Source organism: Stigmatopora nigra, chromosome 4 (assembly GCF_051989575.1).
Source record: "Stigmatopora nigra isolate UIUO_SnigA chromosome 4, RoL_Snig_1.1, whole genome shotgun sequence".
Lineage (NCBI taxonomy): Eukaryota > Metazoa > Chordata > Actinopteri > Syngnathiformes > Syngnathidae > Stigmatopora > Stigmatopora nigra.
This window is the reverse complement of record NC_135511.1, coordinates 7,851,854-7,870,249: the sequence shown is the minus strand read 5'-3', so window position 1 is coordinate 7,870,249 and position 18,396 is coordinate 7,851,854. Positions and strand designations below refer to the sequence as shown.

The following is an 18,396-nucleotide window of genomic DNA, read 5'->3' as shown; positions in this document are numbered from 1 at the left end:
TCATTCATTCACTTATTTATTTATGCATCTATTTATTTATTAAATTAATTAATTATGTATATATTTGTTCATTCATTCATCATTTCATTCACGTATTTATTTATTTATTTGTTTATTTATTCAACCCTTTCTGGGACAGTGATGACTACAGTGAACACCATTCAAATGTTATTGTTGTCTTAATTCAATCACCTGCCTGCACATGTTAAAGAATGTGTTTAGTTGGTATAAAAAAAAGAAACAAGATATTGATAGTTAAGTACTTTAAAAAGTAAATAGGAGTAAATACTACCTCAAATGAAAGCCAATATAGCTGAGGTACAATTTGTCCAATGAAATGAATAACAGTGAAAGACTGAAAATGAGTCAGAATTAACCGCAGGATGTAAACAGTGCAGATATCTAATCAAAGGCGTCACTGTTTAAAGCAACCGAGACAGCATAATACAGTTTCAAGTTCCTTTACTTGAAGTTTAAACTCTGTGCACGAAGAGTCCTGTAAACTTCAAAGATAGAAGCAAGTCAACTCAAATGAATCAGAAATGGGTGTATACCTCAGGGTCTTTTTAAAAATGCATGAATGTTTAACATTATCAACCCTTTCAATGGTTTAAATTAATTAATTAGCATAAAAATAAATTACTTTTGAAATGTGACTTTTTAAAGGGAGATATCAATATGAAAAAATACCATTGAAATAAATACATGAATTTAAAAACATGTTTTTCATAGTCTAATAGTTATACAGTCAGTTTTCGCCCAAATTATGTCAAATTTTATTGACAGATTGAAAAACAAACATTTAAAAGACATTTATTCATAAAATGAAAATGTAAATCTACTCAGTTTTGTGTGCTTTGTCTGTCCAGATGAGTGAACCTATGATGTACTGTCATACTTTTAATGGTAATCCCGGGATGTCATTTGGGCTCTTATCTGATGAATACAGCATTCCAGCAGAATGCCTCACACCCAGTTGACAAATTGCAATATCTCCAGGAAGTCGTTGAGTCTTCATTATTAATCTAGTGTTCTAGATCTTGCAGCAAGTGTTTCACTTACCAAGCCAAAACGTTGTCCTATTCCTCAAAAAACGACATAATATGGCAACAGCCTGTTAGCTTTTAATGGCTGTGACTGCATCATGGAACTATGCTGCACCTCCGCCTGATTTATCTGCTTCTGTGTTTATTTACAGTCTTCCTTCCGGACTTCTCTTAAAACCCTTTCAGGAATACCCAATTATCATCAAAACATGTGAGAAAAGAAGGCCGCTTTACGTAATGGTCATAATTTGTGCAAGACAGCTTTAAAATCTCTGGATTGAGTCTGTTTTTATTTTGGGAGTACGCCGGCCTGGCGATAAGGTCAAAAATTCATTTACGCATAGTTGTTCTCCCAGCATGATTTAATATTATTTGGATTATATGAGATTCCGTGAACTGTAACGGGACACTAACAGCGTGCAGCGTGAGCTAAGTAAACAGCATGCTTAGCCTGGCTCTTGCTGTCAATCAGATAAAGCTGCTTCTTCTTGTGGTGCATCACCATCTCATCTAGGCTGGTGAAAACCTGAAAGTGGAAAGAGAAAGAAGCAGTCATCATTTGGTTTTCCAGCCCATACCAGAAATGGATGTCCAATCCATTCAACCCTGTGGGGGAGGGGGGAGGGGGGAGGGGGGGGGGGGTCGGCTTGTACTTATTTTGGTTCATGTCACATCTCATCTGGGCTGGACCAATTCAATTTTGGCCAAATTAACAATCCATTTTGACTGGGAGCGGAAGAAAACGTCCATTTGTAACGGTTTGCATCTGCATAGATGAAATCTATTATGTAATCAAAGGTAAGATTTTCCGGCAGATGCCATACAACTCAATTAAGAAATTAAGTAGCAAACATGATTGAACGTTCATTCTCTTCCTCCCAGTCTTTGAACTTGGAGAGGCTGACAGTGAATGCTCTTTCTAGGCACCTCCCAGTCAAAATGGATTGGGCGCCTACCGCCCTCAAAGGTAGCCAGTATGTAAAATTAAGTAGCAGATGAGAACATCATGAACAGATGACAGCCATTCAGTTCACCTCTTCACTTTTCTTGCCCTCCTTTCCCAGTGCAAAGCCTTGCGTCTCTTTCAGGAAGCGCACCGGAATGTTGTAAACTCTCTGTTGGTAGAGGACAGCGAGCGTAAATGGCTGTTGGGCATTCTGGGCGGAGCTATGTCGGATGAGAAAGGTGCCGTCCTGCAGATCGGACAGTACTTGGGTGTAAAAATTTGACATAGAACGTCTAGTTGATGACTGTGAACTCAACTCATTTTGAATTTAATAAGACAATGCTCACAGGCGTATATTCTTTGTCCTCTGTGAGGAACAAAAACTATCGCTGCAGCTTGATGAAGCATGTCTTTGTCAAAATAGAAGTGTATGATGACAAGCACATGACCAAATGGGTCAAGTCAACCAAAAGAAGCAACACAATGTCAATAAAAAAAAGGGTTAAAAACATTTCTTCATATCCACTCAATTTTATCCTATACATGAACATTTGGGAATATTATTATTATACCTTATTGGCTCCCAGCAAAAGATCCTCTGCTGATTTTCTGTTGCAATCACCAGCAAACCATTCTTTATCCTATATGATTTATAAACATTAGTGCATGTTTCCTATTGCAAAACATAAATTATGATTCTTTTTTTTCAAGTAGTACCTCATTCTCGGATTGGTTAGCTATTCGCCCTTCCACAAAGTAGTGAAAAAAATACATGTAAATGAATCAAAATGATGATATTTGCAATTTTGCTGCAGAATTAATGAGCTTACTTGCATTCTTAGTATCCAGCATGTGAGGCTTTGCATGCCTGAAATGCAAAGAGAAATGTTAATAAAAATGCACTTGGCCAGCAAAGCCAACCCAATACGATTCAAAGTACTACATGTTTATATGATACATTTTAAACTATTGCACTGGGTGACCAACCTGGGCATAGACGCCTTTAGAGTGTTTGACAAAGGGGACTTAAACCCTGCTGTCATTGAAGGTAACTTGGAGGTGACAGGCCTTGCATCAAGGAGTGGAACTGAAACTTTAGAATACATTTATGTAAATAAACACCATCTGTTCAGTAGGTGTTGCAGTAAATATAATTTTAAATGACAGTGAGAATACCTTTTCCATGGCTTGAAGATGTTAAATGAGAAAAACTTGTTTTTAAATCTGTCAAGGAGGACAGAAAGGAAGTCTGAAAAGAAGGGTAAAGATTCCTAGTAAGCATATTCCATTGAGATTCAGATTTATTGTCAATTACTCAAATGGCTGAAATAGGGAGTGGACATGGTCAACTCACAGAATTCCCTCTGGGAACCGGAGGCTTCATTCTGCACATTGATAGGATGTCAGAATGCATGTGGTGAAATACTACTGTGTACACTCAGAAACTATGCATTAACTTTTTTTTCTGCATTGACCGCAATAGACGTCCAACAAATTACAACTTGTAGAGTCGGTAGTGATCATTCAGGACCAGTGCCTACCAAATCAAATGAAATCTCATTGCAAAATTGCATTTCATGAAATCATATTGCTCTCTCATGCAAATGGATTGATATTGTATCCATATATATGTTTATATTTTGCAATATCAATACTATTTCACATGGGCACACTAATAGAATAAATTGGACATTTGATAAGTGGCTGTTATATTAAAAAATCTTCATGAATCGATTTTAGTGAAGGCTGACTATTTCAGTATATATATATATATATATATATATATATATATATATATATATATATATATATATATATATATATATATATATATATATATATATATATATATATATATATATATATATATATATATATATATATATATATATATATATATATATATATATATATATTGAGTATTATTTTTTTAATGATTAACTGTCTAATATTACGATTAACTATAAGCAGTATGAAAGGTACATACATGGGGGGAGGTGAGGGAGATATCTTAGTGGGTGAAAACATTCTCATGGGGTCTGGGGGGTCCGGAGGGCAAGCTGAAACGTAGGAGGAGAATTCAAATCCATATCTGGATCATTTTCATTCAAATATTTAATCAACATAATGTAGTCCACAATTATGCGACCCACCAGCTGCTGGTTCTAAATACAGGTCGTCGTCCTCCCCCTGAAATATGAGAAGACACAGCTTTTGATGCCCGTAGGAAAATTGCACTGAACTCCAAGTGTGGGTACCATTGAACTATTCATTAACCACATTTTTTTATTTAAAAAAAATTGCAGTTTACAATGATAAATAGAACAAAAGCCAATCCGATCATAGCTGAAATCAATATTGTTTTGGTTGTCCATGAGGCATTGATTTAAATTTGTTGTAATTCATTAAATAATTTACCGGTTCTTCGTTTGGCTCTAGATACACATCTGAAAAGAAGAGAAAAATAGATGAAGGCAGAATTTTAAAAAGAGAAAAAATGGATGTAGTGGAAATATCTAACCACAAGGAGACGCTGTAGTCACCAAGTCACACTATGCACAGTTCCTTGCAAGTAAAAAATGACAGTGTGCAGTATGCAACACCTTTTTTCACTTCCTTGGGCAAGAATAAATAGTGTTCCGAATACATTCAACCACACGGGGGAGTAAAATACCAAATATTGTCTTTGCCATGTTAAAAATCTAAAAAAAAATCAACACCTTCCTCCACAGTAGTCATGAAAAATCCAGCAGGAAGGGACGCCATCTTTTTCCTGCCAGGCTTCTCGTTCCTGTCCACCTCAGGTGCTAAAGATTGACATGAGTTCACTCAATCCACCTCAAACAAAATGGGCATCTATTGGCGATGAGTTAAGCAATGTTATGCCGCACTGCTTAGACAAATGACTCACGTTTCTTGGCGGTAAATTCCTTTGCATGTTGTTGAGATCTCTATATGGGTAAAATCAGGTAATGATCAAATGTCTCAAAGAAACAGACATAAGGAACCCGGTTCTGTATTTACCTGAGTTTTTACAGTCGGTCTCGGTGCAGTCGCATGGACAGAAATACTGGAATTTCGTTCTGCAAAATATGTACACCCACCTTTACCTATTCTATATTATTTATCCTTATTTGGTTAAATTGGAGCCAATCCCAGTTGACTTTGCCAATTGTATAGAATCAAGTGAAACTCACTTAAAATCTGAGGATATGAAATTAAGGATGCAAACTCCATTAAAGGCCTGAGCAGGTATTTTACGGGGGAAAACTATGTGTTCTTACCAATATAAAGATTCTCTTCCACTTGTCTCAGTGGCACGTTGACAGCTGGACGTTCACATGGTGGCACTTCATACATGTCACCCTCATCCTCCTCGTCTTCCTGCCACTGAAATATTGCAATCTAAAATTAATTTAAAAGTTTTACACAATCTGGTACATTTTCCAGATCAAAATTGAAATTCCCTAAAACGAATTGTTCAATCTTCATATCATTTGTCACATGTAAACATAAAAAAGCGTAATACTTCCTTTTTCAAAAAACGTTGCACGTCTAGTAACACAAATTACATTTAAAAATAATAATTTAAAAATAATTAATTTTTACGATGCAATAATTTGTACACCAAGTCTGTAATGAGACACAATTTACTTACACCTGCATGTCCTTTCCATCTTAAGTCATCAGTGAATTCTGAAACCATGTAAAAGTTCATTGTGCAGTACAAAAACATAATTAACAGAATCACTGTTTTTTTTTTTTTTCAAGTAAATGAAATCACCTGTCCGTCGCGGTGGCGCCGGCGGGCCCCTGCATGGCAACAAAAATGGCTTATCTTAAACTAACTGATTTACAAGACATTTGAAGTCTTTATACTTACATTTTCTTGAATTTTCCAAAGAGGCTCTACCAGAAACAGAAATATTTGGATATTTCAGTACAGGAGTAAAAGTGGAGCTCAAAGGATAAAGAAGCCTTGTTCAAACTGTCAGAAATGTTGGCGATTGTCCAGTAGCTGAGATGCCACAGGTGTTAAATGTCATGAAAGAGTTGACATAGGGTAAATAATTAAAGAATTTTATTTGTCTGAATAGACTGGTATGCACACATTTATCATGCCAGTCCAAGACAATAGTGCTTTTCATGATCAACATAAACCAGGAAGAAGCTGGTAGGAAATGAGAGAAAGGTTATCTCAACTCAGTCTCCATTGTTTTACCCATTTGGAAATGATCGCATAAGCTAATTGTCTTTAATATTATATGTTTTATGGTCAGAGTTGATCATGTTAACCCTTCCATGCACCATTTTCTTTTAAATTCTTGCAAGGCACTTTTCTCATTTGCTGTTATTGAAAGCACTTTTTAGTCTAATTGGAATGGACGTCAAGTATACCATAAATGCCTCTAAAAGATGATCATTCTCAGCCAACCCTCCCAGTTTTAATGGATTAGACATCTGTCACACGTGATGAAAAACATGAGAGTAATGCTATGAAAAGAAATCTACTTTTGATTGTTATTTGGGGCTGTAAACCAAAGTATAATTCAACTTTTTATTCATTTTGATTTCATTACTTTTACTTCTATCAACATTTAATTAATTTAGAAATGTATTTTTAGATTACAAATGTATATGAAAATAAAAGAACAATTACCCAATGAAAAAAGGAAATGGAAATAAAAAGCATTTGCAGTATTAATGATTCTTTTTGCACACTAGTAAACTCTGTCTACTTTACACAGTCTATATTTTATTTTTTATATGTAGTTTAGTAATTCATTTGAATTGTTAAAATTGTAAAACTAAAATTTTCCAAATTCTTCAAATATAATTAAAGGCCAAAACTGAATATTAGCTTTGAAATGAAATGAGTTACATTGATTACAACATACAATATTCCAAATAATACATTACCATTTTCATGATTTATGATGAAGTCAGACAGCTCAAGAGTTGAAGAAATAAATGGGTGTCTTTGTTTAGTGTCTGGCATGCAAATGCCCTCAAGCGATGAGCACACACACTTTAAAATGGACAGTTTGAGTTCCACTCATTTGCATTTCCCCTTGCCTGCCATGAACACATCCCACCCAACATCAAATATCCAATCCCTGTACCAACCTGCTTTAAAAAGAGGAAGCCGCTGCAGTTGGTCATAAAGTGCAACTTAAAAAGAGTGAAAGTGAGTCCTACTTTCATTCAGCAGAAAAATGACAACTGATTATGGCCCAAATACTTCATTGGAAGTGCATTTCTTACCACCATAATGTTCAAGGTTAGTCTTAGTTTTATTCCAAAAAATATAATACACATATGCTTTTTAACTTAAAATAAATACACCATTTACAGAAGAAAGGGACCAGAAAACTATGAATGGTAAAAATCTTTATAAGTGCTTTTTTATGTATGTATACATACAGTATGTACAGTTTTTGTGTTTGTGTGATTTGGAAATGTATTTACACTACAAGGCGGCTGGCCCTGAATGATTGTCTGTCTCCTTGTGCCCTGCGATTGGCTGCCGTCTATTCAGGTTTGTCCCCCTGCCGGGTACCTGTAGGCTCCAGCACCCCCCACAGGATAAGCAGTTCAGAATGAATTTAAACTAAAAATATAAACACAGGGCAGAATACTCTCTGAATATTTATTGTGTTTTACATGACATGATTATATAATAATCATTTTATATACAGTACATGTACGGTCAGTTTCTATAAAATACACATAAATATTAAATAATTCCAAACAACTCTAAAAACGTTTTTTGTAGGTAATACAAACAATCTGTATATTGACAAACAATTTCTACAACATATTTTGAAATATAATAATACACACAATCTGTACATATGCTGGGTTCTTTCTCCCCAATTTGTCTGTGTTAGGCACCCCAAAGTATAAAAGCGTGAAAAATGGCATCATCTGAACCAGCAGAATTTTTTCTTGCATGATCAACATGCAAGTTTGTTGAGTCTTTTGCAGTGCGAGTGCTGCCATCCTATCTTCCCCTTTCCATTGTAACCTCATTCGCACGGGACCCTCAAAAGCAGGAAATGAAGATCAGGGAGCCATGGTAAGCCCGTCCCTCAAATTCTCAAAACAGTACTGGTTTCATCAGTTACCATTTGCATTTAGGAAAAAAAAACGCACGCCATCGTGCTCAGACCGCATTGTCCGCCATTTTGCCTTGGATCCAGTTGACGTAACGGGTGACACGCGTGTACACGCCAGGCTTATCTCTCTGCCCGCACCCGTCACCCCAGCTGATGACACCCATTAGTGTCATTTTGTCATTGTTGCGGCAGACCAGAGGCCCACCAGAGTCTCCCTGAAACGCCATTAAAAAAATGTTGAGAATCACTAGATCCAAGTCAATTTTGCAGCAGAAAAGCATTTCCATTTGTATCTCACCTTGCAGGCATCATCCAGGCCTCTGGTGTCTCCAGCGCACAGCATGTTGGGAGTGACCGGACGCCCAGATAGCACATCGGGGACACAACGCTCTCTGGGCCACAGGCGAACAAAACCCCTCTTGACACGCTCAGAATAATGAGCAGAAACTGTGGAAGACACATTGTGAGTTGTTTATCAGCATGCCACAGTCAAGTGAATGTCAGAGAAGGGTTTGCGTACATTCTGAGTCTTTCCCGTAGCCCGAGATTTCACATTCGGTCCAGTCACCCAGGACAAGGCCCGATTCGGGAAGACACACAGGGAGAACCTCTGGAGAGTTGATGGCACACATGCCAATGTCTGATTTGAGCTTCAACAGAGCTGTGGAAAATGTTGAATGTCTTTTTTATTTGATCAGAAACTAAGAGCAACCAAAATTTGAAGTAACATCAATTAGTTTAGCACAAACAAAACAAAAAATGACTGATGGTCGCCATCATTTCAACAATAATAATGTGTTTGAATTACATATCCGAAACGTTTCAGCAATAAAATTGTAAAAATATTAGTAATTTCTATTGCTTGAAATTTTAAAATTTGATTTTGAATAAATGCCATTATGTCCAAAATCATTGGCTTTCGTCTTTCCCTCACCAAAAAGGTACCCTCATTGATAAATGTACCCACCTATGTCATTGTCAAACGTCTCATTGTTAAACTTCTCATGGATCCAGTACTTGTCAATGTTGAAAATCTGCTCACTGCTTGCATTCTCTTTGCGAAACGTCCTGCCCAGAATGACCTGCAACCTTGAGGGCTTATCCCTGCACCAATGAAAACACCTGTTACCGTCACGCATGCTTAAGGGCGCGTGTCAGAAAGGCGCATAGTCATACTTACAAGGCTCCGAAACAGTGTGCGGCAGACAGGACCCAACAGGAGTCGATGAGAATCCCTCCACAGCGGTGAAAGTGTTTGCGCAGACGAGGCTGATAAACATTGATGGCGGCTTGCCAGGGCTGCTCCGTAATGTCGCTCCCCCGTCCTCCGAACATGCGGAAAGCTGGCCGGTTCAGGGTGTTGTCCAAACGTTGGCCGCATGACCCTGAAGACGTGACGGAAACTTTGTGAGATGATATTTCAAATAACGCAACCTGACCGCAGAGTCGTACCTGACGTCATACCTCGGTTGTCATTGGTGGTCGTGGGGCCTCGAGGGCCCATGGCGGTGATGGCTGGACGGGAACTTAGACGTGTCGCTGAAAAAGTGGGGAACAATTTCAAAAAGAGAAACCAATAGTAAGTTCAAAGATGATGGTGTCGCTTGTCTCATGGTTTGTTGTGACGCGTGTCATAAATCAACCAGCAGAGGGTGATGTATTGAAATGATCACAATTTCACTCAGAAAACAAGCTACTATACTACGTTGTATTTTCACTCACAGTCCTGGGATCGAGAATTCGATCCCTGGTCAGCCCTCACTGAGTTAGCATATTCTCCCAAAGATTGTGTGGGTTTTCCCAGGGTACGTATTCCGGTTTTCTCCCACATTCCGAAAACATGCATGGTAAGCTTATTGGACACTAAAATTGCCCCTAGGTATGAGTGTCAGCGTGAATAGTTATCCATCTCTTTGTACCCTGCCATTGGCTGGCCATCGATTTAGGGTGTCCCCCACCTGGTGCCTGTAGTTGGCTGGGATAGGCTCCAGCACCCCTCATGAGGATATAGTGGTTCAGAAAATTTTCCCTTAACCGCCATTGACAGTTATTAACAACAAATTGATTTCAACTAAGGAAGGCCGGTGATTATGTTTCACTCCCATTGATGGCAATAGGTGCAGAAGGTCTCTATGTGTACCCAATGACTGACTGGCGAGCAGTCTAGGGTGTAGTCTGTCTTTGGCCCAAAGTCAGTGGCGATTGGGCACGAGCACCCCTGACAAGGATAAGCAGTGTTCAAAAGGAATGAATGTCTCGATACATGTCTAAAAGATGTCTCGTTAATGGCAGTCAATGAGTTCATACATCAAAATAGTAAATAAATACATTTAAAAAGCCATCATTTTTTAACCAGCAAACTTACTGCATTTAGGTACATCACATAGTTCCCAGGTTAACTGCAGGTTCTTGTAGGTGTGACACCACGGGCCTTCATCGCCATCAGGATTCCTGTCAGATCAAAAACTGATGCGATCTGAAGCCAGATAGGTCACGTGGTGGCCATCCTGGCTTTCGTACCTGCAGTAGCCATGGCTGCCCAGGCCCAATTCGGCAGCGTCGGAACGCCACGCGTTGTTATTCTTGTGCGTGACGGCCGGGGAGTCCCACGGGAGACAGTGGGCGCCACTCTTAGTGACGGACTTGGTCCCCCGGTAGGTCAGACCAATCCCTCTCACGCATTCTTCGTATTTATCTGATGCAAATCACTTGGGTTAAATGATATTCTTGTCTGCTCCACATTTCAGTCTCGGAATATGAGGTTTTACCATCTTCACACTTGGGCAGGGAACAGAACTCCCAGTTGATTTGAGTGCCTTTGTAAGTGTAACACCAAGGAGCACTGTCTTGGGAAGGGTTTCTAAGAGGAGAATAGATGATATGTTCTATGTTATTATATGTTAGATTAGATTACATTAGAACTTTATTTAATCTGCAGCTCACAAACCTGCAAAAGTTATGATTGCCCAGTCCAAGGCTGCTGGCGTCCATTTTTCTGGCAGTGAACTTCTTTCCCCTGAGCGCCGTGGCATTCCAGTTGATGCACCCTGCTCCCGACTTGCTGATACTCCACGTGCCACGATAGGCGTCCCCGTTTCCTACAACGCACTTTTCTTTGGTGTCTGGAAACACAATAACTCAGTGATTAGAGATGCCATCTGTTATCCTCTGCACTCATATCTCACTAATGAAGCCTATTTCCTGTTAAAGAATATTTCTTAACAGCATCTAAATGTTATCGCACTGACATTACTTCCTTATTGCAATGACAAATGAAACTCGATTTTGCACGTTTCCAGTGTAAACAGACAGGCTGTTGCCGTCTTAACTCTTTCAGCTCCATAGATGACCTTGAGTGGCCAAGCTAAGAGGGCTGGCAGTGTACGATTAACGGCAGCCAATTTTTTTAGGTGTTCAACCTACAAGGTTTTCTTACAGGATTTTGACAATTAGAATTACAAACAAAAACAATTCCATTTATGGAGTTAGACCTTCATTAAGGTCATCTCTGGCGTAGATGATGTAGAGTGTACGTAATTATTCCACTGAGAGGGCGCGGTTGTCTAACTGTCTCAGAAACAATTCATCAGAAATAATAACCTTCATACATCAGAGCTCTACGCGTGGTTATTGATGTTTGTTTTTACATTCATGAATCTAATTATCTCATTATTTTCACGTCATAAGTCATTCATGAGAGGTCAAGTTCGACATTTGATTGAATTTAACTTTGTGGGGACAATTTTTGGGACGGCCAATTTCTGTTCCAGCATGACAGCACCTCGTTGCGAAAACAACTTCATTTATCATTAAGATTGTTTTTTTACTTTTTTCTTTGGACTCAAGCTGTCGCTTGATTTGTTTATGTATTTGTTTTTTCATTTTAATGCAATACAACCCATAAATGTCTACTATAAATTTAAAATAATGTGACAACCAGCAATTTACCGTATTTTCTGGACTATGAGTCGCACCTGAGTTTAATTCGCCTCACCCCAAAAAATGCACAGTTAAGTATAAGTTGCATTTTGGGTGGGGGGGGGGGGGGATTGGGGATTTATTTGATAAAATCCAACACCAAAAACACTCGGCCCCAAAAGTGTGAACCAGACGTGCTAACCACGGCTTCACCGTGCCTCCTACTGTATAAATATGTATTTTTAAGTATTTGCATATGTCTTTTTTACTCAGGTACACTTACTAATTTCACACTGGGAGCCACTGAAACCTGGAGGGCACTGGCAAATGTAGTCTGAAGAGTACAAAGCCTCCTTGCACGTCCCTCCATTGTAGCATTGAGAAATGTAGCAGTCTGGAAGTGAAAGAAAAGTTAGATGGATATCACGACATAAAAAGTAATCCAAAATATACTCTAATATGTAATCAGATACAACATGCATTTTCATTTCAACATAATGTTGAAATGATACACAGCATTAATGTTATGATGATGATACAGTGGATTAAAACATTATTTGATTTGGTTTATCATCACTTGACGGCCATGGCGGAAAAATTGTTTCATACAATTGCCAGTCCGGTTGTCTATTTATTATTGCAAGAGGTCTAAGTGGAGCATAATACCCGCCGCGGGCTCAACGCCTGCAGCCTGAGCTCACAAGTTGGCTGGCCGGATTGTGGTTAGGAATTGTCTGAGGGAATAGCGACCGATCATAAGTCACCAAATTCGTCAACGATGGAGCGCAATGGGACCACACAGTGTCAGACTAAACTTGGAAAAGTCCACAGCAAAGACGAGCGAGGCAACTTTAAAAAAATAAGTTGATGCTTGCAAAAGGTTAGTTGTGAAGTCAAAGAAAAAGAGACAGGAACAACCATTAGTAGGCTATTTTCTAAAATCACTTACAGAAAATGCGTTAATATTTTGTGTTTCCCCATCTTTTACTTTGTTGTGGACGCTTCCGACGTTTAGGGACTATTTTAGTCATTTACACACATGAAACATGTTTACAAAGTATAAAAATTGCATCTTATTTGGTCACTATATTATCACATGAAGTAATTTTGACCATAAAAATAAATTAGACCTGTAATTTGAGCTATTACATAATGTGTTTTGTACAAAGATGAATATATTTACTGTATGGCTTTTTGAATGCAAAGCATTGAATGCTTTCACCTTGCTAAAAGTGTAATTTAATCATTTTCTCCACCATTTATTTATTACAGGGCACTCATTTAACTCATTGGTTGTTTTTGGGTTTAGACCCATCTTGACTTTTGACTTCATAGATCAATGGTCTCAAAGTGGCGGCCCATGGGCCAAATCTGGCCCGCCGCATCATTTTGTACGGCCCAAGAAAGTAAATCCTGAATGCCGAATTTCTGTTTTATAATCAAGTTCAAATGAATATTACAGATATAGGGAATGTTTTCTGTTTATTCCCCTTTTAAATCAAGAATTATAACTTTTTTTCATCAGAAAAATGTATTTTTATATATATTTTTCTAAAGGTAGCCCAATTGGGACATGACGGTCCCCCGGATGAAAGTGGTCTGGGAAAAAAAATGAGTTTGACACCTCTGTCATAGATGCTGTAAAGGTTTTTGCATAATGTGATGTGAAAGTATTTTGGTGATGATAGTGCGTCACACTCACTGATAACAGGCACAGTGTAACAAAGTTCTCGTCCTCTTAACGCACAACGGCAAAACTCCACACGCTGTGCCCTCCACCGCAGCCAAGTGTCCCCATAACTACGCACGGCCGATGTCACATCATCCACACAACGTACTGAGAAAACACAAACATACAGTATATGCAAACAATCAAAAAATGTGATTGGACGGTTGAAAGTGGGGATTGTGACGTGAGAGAAGAAACTAAGGGTGGTGATGTTATGAGAAAAAGCGAAAAAGAAAAAGGATGGCGGGGCTCACGGGAGGTGTCAAAGGAAGGTGAAGACTTCTGGATATGAATAATGAAAAGTGCCCTCCTGGACGTCTTCCGCTCAGGCTCACCTAGGTAGAAGCGAGTTCCTCTCTTGGAGCGTTGCAGCTCGGCCTGCAAAAGTTCAAAAAGGCACAAATGTTGGTGTGTATTGACACATATCTGGCAGGTCCATTTGTATCACGATTCGATTTGATCCGGATTATAATCCTGATAATACACGTCGGTGGAAAAAAAATCATCAAAAACCTCAATTAACATGGCCTTCATTATAGTATTTTCTCAATTTTTACTGCAGGCCTGCTTCCGTACAAACCAGCTTTAATGCCAACCTGCTTATTTGAAGGATTCTAAATATGAAAAAAAATCTGAAAGCAAGTACAGTGGTACCTCGTCAAACGAGTGCCCCTACATACGAGCAATTTGTAAAATTTTGAGAAGGGTAGCATTGGGTTCCAAGCCCTCTGTTCAAAATGGGTTGTTTGTCTTGTTTAAATGAAAACTAACCAATAATGCATTGTTGCAATACTTACACTGTCTGCGAGGTAGCAGGAGAGAGCAAATAGGACCAATAAAAATATACTCCTCATGGTGTTGATTGTAGCTCTTCTGTTCTCTGCAAACACAAAATGAAAGTGCATTAGATGGTCCATTTTTTTGCAAGAGTCTCATGTGGATGGATAAAAAAAATCAATCAGGAAGTTGACTAATAGAGCGCAATGGTCCTCGTTGAACCAATTCTGTGGAATTAAAAGCGAGGTAACAATTGCAGGAATAATATTTGGACAATTGTAGCTCAAATTTAGCGTTTCCTTTGTTGCTTCCTTCCTGCATACCTACGCCTGTGTCCAAGGGGGATATTGGGAGGAAAGGGTGGGACAAGTCGAGGAAGCGTGGATTTGAATCACACAGGAAGTCATAATAGTCAGGATAGTCAGATGAGTTGTGACTTTTCAATTTAGGATTTTATTCCTGATCATATTTGCATCACTCTGAAAAGTTGGTTGCAATTTTTATTACAGTTTACTTAAGCCCCCAAACACAACACTATGCTTTGCCAATGTTACTAAGGTCAAGTCAATGCCAATGACCAAATGGATCCTCACAGTTTATAGCAACTAACACATTAATATCTCGCATTTAAACAAGGGTGTGTAGATTTTTGACACTAACAGTACAATCCAATACAACTTCCTCCTAATTCTTAGAACAGCAGCGCAGTTTAATTCTACAGAAAACCAATCGTTTACAGCAAGCAAAGAAAAATCTCATGGTACTGTGTGTCAGCGTGAGTCACACAAGGACAGGTTGTGCTGCTTGTTAAGATTTTTTTTGAACTAAATGAAAAAAAGAAAATGGTCCCATCATGTTTCCAGTCCTGGGAGACATCATATAATATTTCCTTCACCTTCCGAGTAAATGAAGAAGCTATAAAGGTCATCGGTATGAAAACACTACCCTGGATGCCATGGCAACCGTAAATCACTGAAGTACCCCAACCCCCAAGTTTATATAGCTGATGCAAAACATACAGGGTTGATCCCTTAATCTTGCGAATGTTTTTCTTTTTCTCTTCTATCTGCCGACTCACCTTCTCTGCTTGACCAGGCACATAAAAAAGCGAGTTTTTTTTCCATGTTACCAAGTCCAGACATTAAGATAAACCGTATGTCTACATGTACACTTTTGTGTATGTATAAATATATATAAATATATATATATAGATATTTCAGCAACACACTTATTTATTAATATATTTATGTATTTGTTTATTTATAAAACTTACTTATTACCTATCTATTTATGTCTAAAATGTCTTTACGGGATGAATAAAGTTATCCAATCCAATACGCCCCAACAAATAAATGTAATTCAATTTATTCAATCAGATCTTCTCGCTTGCCTCTCAAAACAATCCCCCTTAAAAGCTTTCCAGCCCTTTTCGAAACCCCCAAAATGAACCCCACAAACTCACGTGTCAACAATCTATAGTTTCCACTTTGTTTTCCTTTTGTGCAGCTGTGCGGCTTAGCTGTCCCACCCCAGTCAGCTGAAAACATGTGTTTCCTGCATGAAAACTGGCTGCGGAACACATATCAAACCGTGCAACATACAAACACACTCACATCTGACATGAACATATGTGGCTCACTCCCTTTTTTGGATGCGGTGATATCTCGTAGGCATGAGGCCCCGTTCGGACTCAATTCACAGCTTCAAAATGCAATTACGAGACTGTTTTTCCAAAGCTCGTAGACCATAATTAGTAGTAGGACCCCCCTTGAGTGACTGCTTAAAGAGTGCATGCAATTTTTGATGTTGTTATTGTGCACTTTGTGGTGAGGCTTTAAATTTCATTATACTTGTATAATGACAATAAAAGTATTCAATTCAATTCAATGCAGTTATTGCAAAAAGTTTTCTTTTTTTGGAAAATCTGAAATGTGTTTCATTGTTAATGGAGCTTGACGATAGCGAGGTTTTTTTAGTAGGTCAAACAGAAGTGGAAGAAGTGAAACTATGTATCTTAAAAGGATTAGACGCCAGACTGTGAGTCACAGTATCACCACATTTGTAGGGCAAACACGTGTGTTGGATAAGACAAAGGCACTCAGCTGTGGGTATGCAATTTGCGTACGGAAAGCTTTGTTGGAATTGTTGTGTTTTAATATTATTTTCTTGACTAACAAATCCCTTTTTGCAAGGCCTCATCAACTTTTTGTATTCTGCACATGAGACATTTTGGTCTTCCACTAATAATAATAAAATGTGCGATCCTAAAACGGTGAGAACATGCAAGGAACGTACTGTCTAATTCAAGGATTGTACAAACATGAACTGCTGGATAAGGAACTAGGACAGGAAAACTATTGCGTGGTGGGCATTGTGTTGCATTTACAGCCTCAGTCTCTACTCTGCACTTGTTTTTGTCCAGCAGATCATAACATGTTTTGCAACCTGCATTCACGAATGCATCAGTTTGTTCATTGTTACTGTACACAAAGCTACAATACTAGATTCTATGTCAGAAAGCTACTTATCAGGCATTATTCATTCTTCACACTCACTCAGGGGAAGGCGATTGGTTCATGCTTGACTGCTTTGAAAAAGTCCCGTACAACATAAAGCGGCATTGTTGCCTTCAAGCTTTCCCTCAGTGGGAAGCCTTCCAAATGGGAAAACATTCCCCCCACACGAAGTGGCAGGTACAGAAAAAAAAAGAATTGAAAAGATAGCTCCGTGGAAACAGATGAAAGGGAGAGTGAGGAGAGAGAAAAGAAGAGAAATGCCACATGGGAGAAAAATCCCTGGAGGTCAGCATGAAGAAAATGAGTCGCCCTGAGTCATTCTATCTTCCAGAATTGGACTAAAACAGATCAAGACATTGATTGTACTTGTTTAGCACAGACTGTTTGAATTTTGAAGTTGTTGTTTTTTGCCAGGGTAGCATGATAGAAAGTGCCTTAAAGTTTTAAATTGCTGTCTTTGTGAGTCATTGACATCATTAACACAAATGACCACAGTTCTTGGAATGCAGATAGAAGCGCTGCATTGGCTTAGCATGCAATATTTGTTTAAAATGGGATTACACAGCTAAGAGAATACCAAAGAAAGCAGGGGAGGGGGCTCAACTAAAAGGTCTTTGACACTGTAATGTAATATTAATTTGTTAGATTTTTTTTTTTGAGGTTCCAAATAGATCATTGTTTAGGTTGGTTAAAACGAGCAGGAAAAAAATATACAATAATGAGGTTTTTTTTCATGCATGTGTCAAAATTTGATAGATGATGTACATATTTGAGCAAAAAATGTGGAAATATTTTGTTGAAAAAAAAAACGACTACGTGACATAGTGACGCTATTTAAAAAAAGTGCTATTTGCACTTATATTAAATCAGAACAAAATTTTTATGACGCTAACAGAAAATCCCCCTTCACCAAATGAAACAAATGGGGAAAGTCACGGGTGATATATTATGATTATATTGTCAATATTATGCTCTGGATTTCATTTTAATTCGCCCACATCTCTATATATTAAATTATAAATCAACATTACTCTGATGTATAACTCATTAGACAGATTAAAATCCACGTCAAACAACAAATTCACAATGTAAATCTTGACATTATTGATTATTAGATCGCATTAGGTCATATTCTATGCAGGAATAATAAGCATTAAAAAAATAAACAACAAGATTCATTAAGAATGTGCATGCATAAAGAAAAGAAGGTCTTACCAACAATTGAAAGATGATATTGACGATGATGATGATGAGATTTTGGTTGAACGTCTCTCGTTTGTGAGCTGCTCTGGCGCTCGCTCTCACTTTTTATGGCGCCGTGTGGGGAGGAGAGGCATCGAGAGAG

At 38.3% G+C, this 18,396-nt stretch overlaps 2 protein-coding genes across 3 annotated transcripts; both read right to left on the bottom strand.

Annotated features, from left to right (window-relative positions):
• Positions 1-361: 361 nt before the first annotated feature.
• LOC144195576 (SH2 domain-containing protein 6) lies at positions 362-6,996 on the bottom strand. 2 transcript variants are annotated; one of them, XM_077715302.1, is made up of 19 exons: positions 6,913-6,996; positions 5,876-5,901; positions 5,777-5,805; positions 5,651-5,688; positions 5,277-5,382; positions 5,017-5,075; positions 4,904-4,943; positions 4,713-4,799; positions 4,411-4,439; positions 4,146-4,182; positions 3,980-4,052; positions 3,347-3,377; positions 3,169-3,241; positions 2,980-3,085; positions 2,823-2,860; positions 2,710-2,738; positions 2,565-2,633; positions 2,081-2,239; positions 362-1,572 (listed from the first exon to the last, which is right to left on the bottom strand). In XM_077715302.1, exons 1-19 carry the CDS (start codon positions 6,919-6,921, stop codon positions 1,456-1,458), a joined length of 1,155 nt encoding a protein of 384 aa, XP_077571428.1. In that variant the 5' UTR covers positions 6,922-6,996; the 3' UTR covers positions 362-1,455. The 2 variants fall into 2 exon arrangements, with proteins under 2 accessions (XP_077571428.1, XP_077571431.1); XM_077715305.1 differs by lacking the exon at positions 4,713-4,799.
• Positions 6,997-7,626: 630 nt separating this feature from the next.
• On the bottom strand, positions 7,627-15,492 carry plat (plasminogen activator, tissue). The gene is made up of 14 exons (XM_077714594.1): positions 15,481-15,492; positions 14,094-14,136; positions 13,732-13,866; positions 12,313-12,423; positions 11,059-11,233; positions 10,880-10,971; positions 10,632-10,806; positions 10,477-10,562; positions 9,576-9,650; positions 9,292-9,496; positions 9,079-9,215; positions 8,632-8,772; positions 8,410-8,558; positions 7,627-8,326 (listed from the first exon to the last, which is right to left on the bottom strand). The coding sequence occupies exons 1-14, from the start codon at positions 15,490-15,492 to the stop codon at positions 8,159-8,161; spliced, it is 1,704 nt and encodes a 567-aa protein (XP_077570720.1). The 3' UTR covers positions 7,627-8,158.
• Between the last annotated feature and the right edge of the window lie 2,904 nt (positions 15,493-18,396).

Excerpts from the sequence above, each read along its gene's own strand:
- LOC144195576 (XM_077715302.1), bottom strand. Across the intron at positions 4,944-5,016 it reads GACCGACTGTAAAAACTCAG|AGATCTCAACAACATGCAAA; the intron begins GTAAATACAGAA and ends TTACCCATATAG. Across the intron at positions 4,800-4,903 it reads GGAATTTACCGCCAAGAAAC|CACCTGAGGTGGACAGGAAC; the intron begins GTGAGTCATTTG and ends GTCAATCTTTAG.
- plat (XM_077714594.1), bottom strand. Across the intron at positions 8,773-9,078 it reads GACGTTTGACAATGACATAG|CTCTGTTGAAGCTCAAATCA; the intron begins GTGGGTACATTT and ends CATTTTCCACAG. Across the intron at positions 8,327-8,409 it reads GCCTGGATGATGCCTGCAAG|GGAGACTCTGGTGGGCCTCT; the intron begins GTGAGATACAAA and ends ATGGCGTTTCAG.